The following is a 14,685-nucleotide window of genomic DNA, read 5'->3' as shown; positions in this document are numbered from 1 at the left end:
ACGATGCGCAGCTCCGCGCAAAGCTATTGTGCTAGTTAAAGCAGTGCTTAGCTACGAGCAATTCTATTGTGCTAGTTAAAGCAGTGCTTAGCTATGAGCAATTGTATTTAAATATGCTTAATACTGGTAAACTTTGCTTAGCAGTGCTTCACATTGCTTAAGATACGTTACTTATGCATCCATCAGTATGCATAACCATTTCACTTTCTTTATGTGTATATATATATATATATATATATATATATATATATATATATATATATATAAAATGTATTCACTACTACATAGGCCATTTCAATGCTTTTTAATGAAATTTAAATGATAAATGTCAGGGATTATTTTTATATACAGATTTCCATCAGAAAATAGAAAGGGGAGTGGTGGGACATGAACCAGGAATGTCTTCTCTTTGTGCAAAGGCTCTACCACTACGCTATCGCTATTTTGCTTAATTTGTATATAAGTTTCTTATTATCCTCTTCGATGTCTAAACTGCTAACTGTAGCTAAGCAATGGGCACACCCACGCAAACATGCACAAATACGGGCAGCTATATCAGGAATAATAAAAAAAAAATTTAAGTTTTACATTTTATAATTGTACAGGGGTTTAGAATGTGGGGGAGTGTAGTGTTGAGTATGTACACATTTGAGTGGACTCGCTCATGTCAGTTGACATTTCCCTATTGTGAGACTTGCAGGTGCATGGAATTTTGGACTGCTCGGCAGTCCAACATGCCCCCTGCACTCGTGCATGCTCTGTGTTAGACTTACAGTTGAGGCAGTGCACCCTCATTAATATGCATGGCATGCTGCCATCTTACTCTTACACTGGCGTTTCCGTGTAAGACTACTTTAGTCTTACACGGAGGATTTGTGAATCCTGAGGATTGTCATATCATGTTAGCCCAACAGCTACAGTTACTTTCTCACCACATGATCAGATTTCCCATGCTGCCTATGTAGAATACACATTCCCCTTTGTTCCCCTTGTGTTTACATGTAGTTTAAACCATCTTTGGTTTCTTTCCAAAAACATGGAAGTTGATTGGTTGTTCTAAATTATCTATGTATAGACTATTACCATTTAGCTGTGGAAAAAAAAAGTCTCAGAAAAATAATTTTTCTCTAGTTGACTAAAATAGACAAACATAGTATCTATTTGTTTTTGTTATATATATTTTTGTATAAAATAAGAATTGAATGCACAACATCATGGTATGCCAGTAAGCCATCTTTGTCCTTTTTACGGCAAATAACTTGTATGCTAAAATAATGGTCTGCAGCAACTTATTCAATTGTTCTTCACTTTAGGGAAGTACAACAGTTAAGTTCACAGTGCAATCATCCTGGAGTGCAGTCATTAGTCAGCCAGGATCATCAGTGATGCAGTGATGATCCTTCAGAAATTCATCTGGGAAAATAAATATGCCTCCGGAATCTATCAGATTAGGAGTGTGTGTGTGGATGCTAAGGAATCAGACACAATCTCATATCTCAGTGTCTATTTCTACGATCTTTTACCTTGCAGAGACCTGACACTTCACTGTTGATTTTACAACCTCACCTCCTTTCGTAATTCACAGCATTTGATGTTAATTCACAACTGGAATCTCTGTGTTTCACTTTTCAGGCTCCAAAGTCAGTGTGCAGTGAGCCCTGCCTTTCTGGATACAGGAAAGCAAACCGGGCAGGTGAGCCAGTCTGTTGCTTTGATTGTGTGCCCTGTTCCAAGGGGAAAATTGCCAACCAAACAGGTGAGCTATGACATTATTGAAGACTTGTGTTACAGACAAGGGGGTCAGTACTTTAAAATGTTGTTTTATAGGATCAGTTATACATTGCTCTGTTAAAACATTTTCTATAAAAATAACAATATTAAAAATTACAATCGCTGACTAAATATTTTTTTTCAAGCAAAGAAAGAAAAACAAGTTTTGATGTTTAACTCTTTTTTGCAGGATGAGCCATTTGTTTCTAAGCATACGTCTCAACAGTCTAGATTTTCTCAGAATGTACAGAGTTTTGCTCATATTTTTAGTTTTTTTTCATAAAATTTGTGGTTTTCTGGCAAATTACGGAGGACTGAATTCACTATAGAATTATATACATTTGAGTTTAAGATTTCATATCCTTCAGAAAACACATGCTGCCACAACTCCTGTCATTCTAGCAACTTTCTAAGTTTATTAGAGCAATATCTCAACCCCCCCACATTGGAGGGAGTGGGGGATGAAGCCCCCCACCTAGTTTCGTTTAAAAGAAGAAAATAACACAAAACATACAGATTTTAAATGTGGGGTGCTGTGCCCCCCCACACCACCCCTTACTATATATACCAACTCCAGGGTCGCACGACATTGGGGAGGGGGACAAATCCCTGTTACTTACCTTGAATACTGGTTTTCAATCAAATGAAATTTTGATCAAATGGGTTTAGGTCAAATGATCTTTCGATCAAATGAAGTAGACCCATATATACATATATGTATGTATATAACATGCAGTGCAGTTATACCACAGAACCATCTTTCTCAACCTGTTAGTGCAAGAAACCTGTACAAAGGCTGTAAAATGGGGGGGATGGGCCACATATAGGAACATTTTTCAGATATTGCTGTTGCAAAGGAAGACATTTGCTACAGCAACAGGATGCATTTCAGCATACAATCTCAGGAGGATGGATACTGAAATGTTATGTCATTATTTACAGACATAAATCCTTGGATGATCACAATGATTTACCAGACAAATACAAATAAATTGTGGAACTGAACAAAAGTATGGTCCAAACATCCGGAGATTCTGTGCAAATCCTGGCAGTGGAGAGGTATGCTCAGAACCCCTTAGTGCAATGAATCAGGAGCAAGCCTGACAAAGTGGGGGGACAAAGGCCTAAAAATAGGGACACATCCAAAATATGTCAGTAGATAAGCTGAGAAAACTGATGTAGTAACACTGTCTCTCTTAACATATATTGATTGAAATATCACAATTCCACGACTCAATTGCTTCTCATTAGTTAGTGACCTCAATCCCCACATCACTCCACTGATGTGTCAGAAATACACAAGAGTTATGGGTACCACACCAAAGATATTGGCCAGACAACTGGACATCCTATGAATATGTGGACATAACACAATATTAGGGAATCTACAATTTGCTGCCGAGCAATGTCCAAACTACAATTAGACTGATATAACACTACCCAAATACAGCTCTAGGGCTGTACACATGCATTAGCAAATATAACAGGCACTACAGGGATGTAACACTAGTGAAAAACAGACACTGGTGTGAAAGTGCATACTCCCAAACAATTGCACCACAGTCACAGTGACATACCAGTAAGCAAACTGAACATGACAGTATAATGACTATATGAGCAACAAAATCCTGTTTGCCACTCACACATTACCCCTACATATACTGCCCCAAGTCACAGTGTAGTGGGAATCTTGAGGTGTTATGGGACATGTCACAGTCTGCATGTACAAACATATACAGGTGACAGGGAACCAGAAACTGGAGCAGCATGCACAGTCAGAAAGAACCCATGACACTCACATGTATGTCCTCCCTATACAGCCAAAATAACATGTACACACTATACTGCTACACAATCCTGACAGTCTTTTAACAATGGGCAGACATACACCGACCTCTCAAATTTACAGTTTCCCACAGAATGTATAGGCACAGGACTCATATCTATGGCCGCTCCCTTGTTACATGTCTGGGGTCTATGACATCACTGGGATGATAGCAGGAATGAATGCAACAAATAATGATACTACATATCACTGAACCTCTTAGTGCATGACATCCGAACAAAGCCTGAAATAATTGGGGGACAGAAGCCCAATCACAGGGGTATATTGGACATTTTGCTGTTATAAATGTAGACAGTTGCTGGTGTTACCAGCTTTGTTGTAACATATCTTTTCTGAGGGATATGAAGCCAGTAACACCAATGGATGTTAGCATTTACTGGCTGCATTCTCCAGAGTATCCTACTGATTAGCCAAGGGCAACAACTGTCTAGGGAATAGACTAAACATATGAGTCACGCATCTGGACAGTGTCTAGGCCTCTGGACAGTGTATAGGTAAGACCACAGTAAGTAACAGAATGGAAATCCCCTAACAGCTGCCGAACATGTCACCCAGCACCTTACGAAGCACAGTAAGACTGATATGACACTCCCCACATCACCTCTGGGCAATTACCCATATATATTCAAATATAGCATGCATGACAGGAATGGAACTTTAATGAAAAGCAGAGAGTGGTGCAAAAATGTTCACCCAAAAACATTTGCACCACAGCCACAGCAGTATACAAGTACTCAAAATTAACTCTAAAGTAGAACAACTGTCTGAACAAACATATCCTGATTGTCAGTCACACACTACACCAACATATACTTGCCCAATTCACAGTGTACTGGGAATCCTGAGGTATTACCTAACATTACACAGCCAGCCCCTACAAGCATACAGACATGATAGACCACCAGCAGCTGTAGCAGCATGTAGGATCAGATAGGTAAAGGATGTATGGCACTCACATCTGCCACTCTCCCTACCCAGACCAAAAAACATCTACACACAACACTGCTACACAATCTTGGCATTCTGTTCACAATGGTCAGATATACATAACTGTCATATGTACAGATTTCCACAGAATTACCAGGGTGTGGAACCATAATCCTGGCCACCTCTGCATGATGTACTTGTGAGACAGGAGGCTGGAATGAGGGACATATCACACATAATGGTGTTACAAACTGAAACAGTAGCTGGTGTTACACGTGTTGTTGTAACATAACATCCCTGAAGAATATGATGTCTGGGACACCAATGGATGTCAACAGTTACTGACTACAGTCCTCACATTGTCATACCAACCCCACAAAAGCAGACATTGTTCGAGGTACAGACCAAGCATAACAGGCAAACATCGGGCCAGTCTGTGGACAACATGCCAGTTGAGAGGTATGTCAGAGGCATACCTGTCTATCTAGCAACCCTTCATGTGTATAACAGCACTAATGAAATACAATATGTACCCAATTCTGGACCTTCATTCCCCATGTTCTTGGGCTGTTTCCACATGTACTGCTCTGTGAAACCTACTGTCTGTGAAGCTGTAGCCCCCACACCTCTGTAATGTCCCCCACACAGGCAAAGAAAATGGGGAAGGCCCACATGAAGTGTGTCCCATATGTTGGAACTAGCAGCGGTGTCTAGGCCCACACCACAATACTATGTGGGCACCTACATAGCTTTATGGCCTCAGCAATACCCCACAGGACAGCATCAACCCCCTCAAGGTAGGCTGAACATCTGTGGTGGACAGCAGCAATACACAACTACCATCATAGGTGGAAATAATCACAGGATGGGCCAAGAAGGAACAGGTGCCTCATTGCAAGCCATGTCACCTTGTTCTGCACAAGCAAATAAGGTCACAGGTGATGTACCCTAAGGCTGTCTTTGAGTGTAAACCGGAGACATCCACCAAGGCCAATCACTAGGCCTTCCAGATGTGTGTCTGCAATTCCAGAGGCAACACACATATCTGCTCTGTAGTGGTGGTCACTAACACTACTTACACATATGCCATGGATATAGGCAACCAGCTGCAGACAGGTGAAGTGTAAACATCACCCCCCATCCCCCCATAGGTACACATGTGCATGTACAGCCCCTGCCCCCCTCCCCTCATGATCAGGAAGCAGGTATGTAATACCCTCTGAAAGGCAATGCATAGAGGTCTCGATAGGCTTGACACCATTCCTGGCTGCATCCAACATGAACACAGATATTTTATTTATTTATTTTATTTTTATTTTACATTTGTTGACCGGGCTAGTCTAACTGGATATATGTCCATTTTCAGTAGAGGCCCGGGGAGAAAAGCTCCAATGGAATATTACATAGTTATACAGCAATAAGCAATACATGATTAGAATTAATAAACAAGGTAAGTTATTATGTACAACTAGGATAGGAGCAAACAGAGAGAAATACAAAAGTCTAAAAGTCTAAAACAAAGAAATAATAAAAATCTTTTTTTTTTTTTTTTTTTTTTTTAGTGGGCATACTGTGCATAAGAGATAAATTTCTTTACATAGATATAATGTAAAGGGAAGTTGTAAGGGTTAAGGGTGAGAAAAGAGACAAAGTAAGGGGCCAGTTAATCTGGGTTGGTACAGGGGAAAAGCCATTGACTCTTGAGATGTATAATCAGTTGTCTCTTAAAAAGTGAGAGTGTAGTCAAGGATGTGATATCAGAGGGTAGTTATTTCCACCTTTTTCCAACAGAGTTGGAAAAGAGGTAATCCCCAGCTGAGTTATTAAGTTTGGGGTTATGAACCAGTAGTTTGTTATAGGAGCATAGCTGTTTCATGTTATTGTAAGGTGTAACAAGGTTAGAGAGTATTGGTATTTTACTTTGTTGGTAAAGGACTTTGTAAGCTATTAAGAGCTGTTGAAGTATTAATTTGTTAGGAAATTCTAGCCAACCTAGTTGTCTTAGGTTCAGGCAATGGTGAGTACGAAACTGGGATCCTGTAGCAAATCTAGCAATATTGTAATAAGATGTAGCATGTTTCTTAAGGTTGCTTTTGGAGAGATTAGTATAGATGGGGGAGGCATATAGAAGAGTTGAGATAAGGTGAGATCTAGCTAAGATGGTTCTTGTTTCATGTGTAAGGAAGGGTTTGATTCTGTAAAGGGAACCAATTTTTTTGTTAACTACTTTTATTGTGTTGTTGATCTGTGAGTCAAAGCTTAGATTATTGTCAATTATTATTCCTAGTAATTTTGTAGTTGAGTCAGGAGAAATGAGAGTGCAATCAGTTGATGTGAGAGAGAAATTAAGTGGTGTACATTTACGGGAAGGTGAGAACAGTAACAGTTTGTTTTTCTTTTCTTGGGGTTGAGGAGAAGGCAACGATCAGAGAACCATTTTTCAATTGTAGAAAAGGCTTTTGGGGTAAGGGAATGAAGTTCAGTTTGAGAAGTGGCAGTGCAGATGATAGTAGAATCATCTGCATATATATATGGGCTCTCAGACTCATTATGCAGTGTAATCAACCACAGCCTGAGCACTGGTGTCATCCCATCTGCACACAGAACAGAGAGAAAGTTGATAGAAAACAAGTTATGCATTAGTATTAATGTTCAGAAGGATACAAGTCTGAAACTAAAATGTATGTCATTATGTGATGACAGCAGTCCTCAATGTCATGGCCAAAAACCTTAATACTCTCCATTTAATATAGTAATATAATATTAATATCCAAAATGCGATAAATAAAAATATACAGCTCAAATCCCCAAACCAATATAATGTAGTGGTCAGAGTCCCAGCTTTGCGTGCAGGCATACATGGTTCAAGTAATACAACAGGTAATCCAAATTTACACGAGAAAGCAGTGTTAAAAGTGCTTTGCTCATATTAAAATATGTGGTGAGTTATTTTTGTCACCCAGGGTAGTGTAGCTGGTGTAAAATGGATGTGTGAGTGGATATAACATGTGAAAACACCCATGTATACAAATGTCCCATACAGTATAGTTAAACCCCTTGCTGCTGTAATGAAAGCACATACAGCCATATCATGTAATGGAAATCACATACATTTACGAAGTGAGGTTATTAGTGTGGTATATTATGAGAATGAACTGAGAGCAATGGTTAGTAATGTTCAGCTATGATTATCAGGTTTAACAACACATTTCTGTTGTCCTCACCCTTCTCTCTGGGTTTTCAGTGTCCAAATTCAGCTTCAAATTTTGTACAAATGCACAGCTGTTGCTGTATAAGAAATGGACAGCTATGGACCTTCCATATACCCATCCTGCACATCCATAGCTATCTTTCATATTGTTCTCCCCTATGCGTGCCCCTTTTCCACCACTTTCCTATAACCCTTTTCTCTTTTCTTTTAAAGAAGTAGTGTGGGTGTAAGCTTGTGTAAGCAGTTGTAAGAGCAACAAAATTATCAGCCTTGTCAGGACTTGAACCTAGAGCCCTGTAAACCATAGCCAGAGCAATGTACCACTACAACATTTGAGCTATATAAACTGCTGATGCTTTTTCCAACACGTGCTCATGCAACAGTAGGGAAAAGTTTCTGCAGAATCAGTCAGGTTTTGTATTTATAAATATATGTTCATAGGTTCATAGGTAGGTACTAGGCTATCTGCCCAAGGCATTTATAAGCCTAGCCGGAATGTGTTGGCTTTCTCTGCCCCCTTAGATTAGTTCCCTGTGCCTCTGTCCAGCAGAGCCATTGAAGTGATCTCTGGGGTAAACCTTCTGTTTCCCATCCACTCATCAAGGTTTTTCTTGAAGAGGGTTAGCGAGGAGCTCTGCCTAATGTAGATTGGAATTTTGTTCCAGAGCATGCGCAGTCTCTGGGACAGGAATCTATCCCTCCAGCATGTCCTATTTATTGTTGTGGTGAGGTTTAGATCCCTGGAGCATATGGCTTGAGGGGATATGGTTTTCTTTAGGTGGAGCATGTTCATCAATTCTGGGTTGGACATGGCCTTGTATGTCAGGCAGAGATCACCTCTGAGTAGGCGGTATACAACCAAGTACAGCTGGAGTTTCTTCAGTCAAGCTGCATGGGCATCTGCTTAAGGCCAGTGATCCTCTTGGTGAAGTACTTCTGTGGTCTTTCCAGTTGTTGCAGGTGTCTTGTATGGTACATCCCAAATGGGGCATTGTACTCTATGATGGGTTTGATGAGTGATGTGTAGAGGGGCCCAATGACCTCTTTTGATCTGGATGCAAACCATTTTGTGATTAGGTGGGAAACATAGAAGGATTTTCTAACCACTTTGGCAATGTGATTATCAAAGAAGAGGTTACTATCTACTTGGGTCACCAGATCTCTTATTACGTCTTCCGTGTTCAGGGGGCTACCACCTATGTGGTAGTTTGTGGATACTTTGTTTTTCCAAAGGGGATGACTATGCACTTTTTGGCATTTAGCTTGAGGCCATGGTTTTGACACCAGGTATCTGTCTCAGTGAGACCCTTTTGGGGGATGTTTGTGTCAGCCGGAGAGTCAATTATAGCCCCTAGTATGCAGTCGTCTGTGAACTTGGTCAGCCATAGTCCTCTTGTGCTTGCCTGTACCTCTGAAAAGTATATGCCAAACAGGAGGGGTCCTAGGACTGAGCCCTGGGGAATGCCACTTGTAACCGGTTTAGAGTCAGACCTTGCTCCTGCAACTTTTACCATGTGGGTTCTGTCTGTGAGCCAGTTGGCAAACCATCTTGTGATGCAGGGGTTTATGTTTAGGCTGGTGAGCTTGTCTATAATACCTGAGTGGGGAATGGTGTTGAAGGCCTTTGCGAGGTCTAGGTAGGCTGTGTGGACTACCTTTCCCTCATCTATAGCCTTGGTAACTGTCTCAAAGAAGTCCACCAGGTTTAGGAGGCAATATCTGCCCTTAACAAAGCCGAAATGAGTAGGGTCCAGTGTTTGGATGTTCCCAATGTCTCTGTTAATGAGATCCATGATGATGCGCTCCATAGCTATATGTATGGAGATGTATGTATATATATATATATATATATATATATATATATATATATATATATATATATGTATATAGACAAATATATACATAAAATAAATAGTGATATACATATAAATATATATATATATATATATATATATATATATATATATATATATATATATCACTATACATATATAGAAAAACAAATATATACATATTTATATTTGAAATGTTGCTGTTATAAACTGAAAAGGGTGCTGTTGTAACAGGATTAGTTGTAACATATCTTTTCTGAGGGATATGAGGTTAGAAACAAAAATGGATGTTAGCAGTTACTGACTGCAATCCCCAGAGTATGCTACTGATTTTCCAAAGACAAAACATGTCTGAAGAACACACCAAAATTAGGAGTCCAAATCCTGGCCATTCTGTGGATAGCCCTACAGGTGAGAGTTATGTCAAACACATATCACTCTCAGAGTTAAAAATCACCCAAGAACTCCACGTCCAAACAAACCCTGTTAGACTAGCATTAATCCAAATGTATAACAACAATACTTACATTCTGTCCCTATGTCTGGAACATTCTTTCCCATTCTGTTGGCCTGTCTCCACAGTGTTGGTTGTAAGCAGGGGCGGCCCATGCTATTGGACTGCCGGACTGCAGCCCCCTCAACTTTAAAATAAAAATTAAAAAGAAATAAATAGAAAAAAAAAAACTTTTAAAAATCGCGGACTTCGCAAAGACATGAATTCCCTACCCACCACCATTTGTAAAAAAATTGCAGATTTTTGCCTCATATTTGATCTGATCTGTTCCTCATAATATCTGTGGTTTGTAAATATTGCGATGCTTGATATTTGATGGTGCAGTTGTAGCATTGTTGCCTCACAGCTGTAGGTGTTCAGGTTTGATTCTTGGTTGGGGTTCCTTCTTTGTGGGGTCTTTATCTTCTCCCTGTGTTTGTGTGGGTTTGCTTTTGTGTCCTCCCATGTTACAAAGACATGTCTGCATTATTTCTTCCTGGGCCTCTGCTGAAAATTGTTTTTTTTTTGTTCCAAGTCAGACTGTCCTGATTAACAAATGTTAAATAAAATTGACAGGCATTTGAATTTCAGACTTCAGGTTTCTAAATGTTTAATTTCTTACATATTTGATGGTACAGTGGCAGTATTTTTGCCTCACAGCTATAGGTTTTTCTGGTTTGATTCTTGGCTAGGGTGCCTTCTGGTTGGAGTCTGCATTTTATCTCTGTATTTGTGTGGATTTGCTCTGGTGTCCTGCCATATTACAAAGACATGTGTCTACAGTATTTCTCCCTGGGCCTCTGCTAAAAATTGTTTTTGTTCCATCAGAAGTAAAATTGACAGGCATTTGAATTTCAGACTTAATATTCTTCAGAAAATACATAGTAAAACAACTTTTTATTCTAGCAATAAATACATAGTAACACGACCTTTATAGCAATTTTCTAAGTTTATAAGATGACTATTTGAAAATTGTCCTTATTTTTGGGACTGTATTACCCTGTTATTGGCTTTGCCCAGATTTTTTGTGCTAAGGTTGACAGCTATGGCCAGAACTGAATTCACTGAATATGTTTGAGGGCTGTATTCCCTCATTACTGGGTTTGTCCAGGTGTTTTGTGCTAAGAGGTTGACAGCTATGGTGAGAACTGAATTCATTAAATGATAGCCATTTAAGTTTCAGTCTTCCTCTCTTTCACAAAGCAGCTGATTTGGCATAGTGGTATGTTGCTCTGACTGTTTTGCACAGGGACCTTGGCAGTAAAATGTATGGTGGTAACACAGCATTTTTCTTTCACAAAGCAGGTGATTTGGTGTAGTGGTATGTTGTTCTGACTCTTTGCACAGGGACCTTGGCAGTAAAATGTATGGTGGTAACACAGCATTTTATTCTAGCAGCTTTCCAAGATTATACAAGCAATGTTTAATGTGTCCCTGTTTTTTGCCCTTTTGACCCACCCCAATAAATTTGGCTTTTTCCAGATTCTTGTGCTGCGAAGTTGAGATGCAGATGAGTATTGAGTAGATTCTACAAGGAGCTGAGAGCTGCAGGGGAAGAGAAGTTTAGTGCTGATTATGCTAAGTTTGCACATGTTGCAAATAGCACAGCAGGTTGTGTACTGGCTTTTGATGCAGAAGGTTGTTGGTTCTTCTCCCATAAGGGGTGAATGCTGCCGTACTGAAAGTTAAGATACTAGTTATGAGCCTGTTATCAGTTTGCCATCCATTTCTTATTGCAATATTACTAGCTTATTTTAATGTAATCTAGGCAGTTTATTCCTCAGGGGCATCAGACACTTTATTTTTTGATGAAACCATGAAATATAAAGGTGATTGCTAGCAACAACCTCTTCATTACAGATTTATTTAACGTGGAATTATTTAGATGACTTTTTTACTACTTCAGAGATTGTGCATATTTAATGATAATGGTGGACTGTAGAATTGTGCATATTTACTGATAATAGTGGACTGTAGAAGTTTGAGTAGACTTTTATGATGGAAATGTTCTGAATTGGGCAGTTTTGTCATTGGTGCATGCGTTTTGTTTCATTGTTTACTGGAAAAATGTTCAAAGCAATAGGAAGGTGTATCAAACATGTATGTTTCATATGCAAGGGGCCTATGAATTGAAAACAGCCCAGAATTAATCTTTATCTGTCATGGGTAAAATGTATTTTCTTTGAATGTGGGTTTCAATGTTGTTTCAATGAATGTGAGTTTCAAGGGCAGTGAAGTTTTAATGTCAAGTTTGTTAAGCAGATGTCTCAGTGTTTGTGCTGTAAAATGCAAAATAAAACTTTCAAATGAAGTTCAAATCATAGAAGTAAATCAGTATGCCCATTAGTGTTTATGGTAAATGGAGTGAAATAGCCAAGTAATGGATCATTGGAATGGCTGCAGGGGTAGGCTCCATTTGACCATGGTTTTGTGAGGGGGAAGGGTGGCAAACTTAGGCAGCCCCAGCTGAACTATACCTCTCAACTGTCCAGATTTTCAAAGAATGAATAGATTTTTTGCTTCTTATTTTTGGTTTGTTCCTCATAAAATGTGTGGTTTTCTGGCAAATCATTTAGGAATTAAGTCACTAAATAATGACACACTGAGTTTCAGACTTCATAACCTTCAGATAAATGCATGCTAAAGTAAGACCTGTTCTATCAACTGTCTCAGTTTATACAAGAGCAATTTTTAGTACTGTTTATATATTCCCCCAATATATTTGGTCTTGTCCAGATTTGTTGCATTAACAGGTTGAGAGGTACATACAAATAAATTGCCTTATAGAATTAGGCATAGCCAAACCTCTCAACTGTCCCTGATTTTGGCTCAAAATGTTGCTCTTCCCCTAATGATCCCTCCGCAAAATAGCAATTTTGGAAGAAAACATGGAGGGTTTATAATTAAGAAATAACTGTAATAATCAGATTACTTTTATTTCAGAAATGCATGTAGATTATTTTATTTTGTCAGCTGCTCAAGTTAGCAGTACTAATATTAAAGTGTCCCTTCTTTGACAGGTTCCCAGCTGTATTGTGTTGCTATTTTATATTTTTACATCACATTTGTGGTCCATTTTTCATAAAATTGTGTTTATTTGGCAAATTAGTGACAAATAATTAAAGACTGAAGTTAGAAAATAATGACAGACATGTGAGTTTCAGATTTCATACCATTCAGAAAATTCATACTAATGCAAGGCCTCTATTAGCTTTCTAAGTTTATAAGAGCAATATTTTAAAAATTGTCCTTATTTTTGGGCCTTTGTCCCATTTCTTTGTATGGCTTTGTCCAGATTTCTAGCTCTGAGGTTGAGAGGTATGACAAATGTGTCAGGGCTATCACAAGTCAGCCAGAGACATTTCAAACTGTGACATTCTTGTTGCACCCCACTCCCCCATGTAGTGACTCTGGATGTGTCGAAGCAAGGCAAGGAGTAGTTATGCAGTGTAAATTTGCAGAGAATCCCACTCATCCAAAGTAGACACAAGTACTAGAGTAGCTTTTCATCTGTCCTTGATTTTTACAGAATGGTCTGGTTTCTGTCATATTTTTTGTACTGTTGATTTATGCTTATTACTCAAAGTGCCTGTTGCTCTGTGTTTAAGTAGCAATACTTTAATGACCATCAGGTAAGCTTGGCTGAGATTGCAAGATGCAAGTAAGCTTTAATAAGCATACTGTTAAAGAATTGCCAACATTGAAAGCCTTTCTGTTGCCATGTAGAGAATACTTAACTAGATAATGTATAAGCCTTGGGTATTGAAATGCATATGCCAGTATTTGTAATAAAGGACAGAATTACATTATTTTAAGAGTCTCATTACACTTGGAGACTTCCAGTCATCTCTGCATGCTTTACCCGTAAACTGAATGCCAATCACGTGGTCCATAACCTGTACAGTAATCCTTTTAAGCAATGTATCTTGAACTTATTTCTTGTTTGCTTTTCATTTTTTACTTTGATCATGTTTCCCCATGAAACAAGTAGATGTCAGGCAGCAGGTCTTATTTTGGATAAGGAACATTTTTACAAGTGGGGGCATCAGAGATTTCTACTTTCAGCATATTACTTGTTACTTTAATAAATCTGGATATAAATTATAATTAGAACTGCAGTGCAAGAAGTGGTTTGAGTTGAGTGCTGCTTGTTTTTCTTATACTTGATTTTGACTGGCATTCCATTAATGTATTTAAAAAAAAGTAATTTGTTTTTTCATGCCTCATGACCTTTTTTGTGTCCATCTAGATATTAAGCTGTCATGCAGCCAATGCATTGAAATATTTTTATTCTTCTACACTTCATTTTGTCTTGATTGGACTCTCATAATGACGGTATGGTACCCAGGGCAGTATATTTAGTTTTTGTGGTTTGCTACTACAGGTGTGTGTGTGGATGTGTGTGTGTGCATGTGTGTGGTAGGGAATACCTCAGGCTTGAACCCTGTACCTTGTATGGAGATGTTAAAGACCTGAATTCCCTACCCACCACCATTTGTAAGAAAAAAAATTGCAGATTTTTGCCTCATATTTGATCTGATATGTTACTCATAATATCTGTGGTTTGAAAATGCTGCAGTGCTTGATATTTGATGGTGCAGTGGTA

At 38.8% G+C, this 14,685-nt stretch overlaps 1 protein-coding gene across 1 annotated transcript in view; it reads left to right on the top strand.

The window, feature by feature from the left end:
* The window catches only part of LOC122797861 (extracellular calcium-sensing receptor-like), a 176,172-nt gene that overhangs the window by 65,074 nt on the left and 96,413 nt on the right, over positions 1-14,685 (top strand). The window contains exon 4 of the mRNA XM_044066382.1: positions 1,633-1,756. Coding sequence (XP_043922317.1) covers positions 1,633-1,756 — 124 coding nt within the window. The remainder of the gene's footprint in view (positions 1-1,632; positions 1,757-14,685) is intronic.

This window comes from Protopterus annectens, chromosome 3.part1, assembly GCF_019279795.1.
Source record: "Protopterus annectens isolate FY-2018-M chromosome 3.part1, PAN1.0, whole genome shotgun sequence".
NCBI classification, from domain to species: domain Eukaryota; kingdom Metazoa; phylum Chordata; order Ceratodontiformes; family Protopteridae; genus Protopterus; species Protopterus annectens.
Note: the sequence above shows the minus strand (reverse complement) of the source record. Positions and strands in the feature narration are given on the sequence as shown.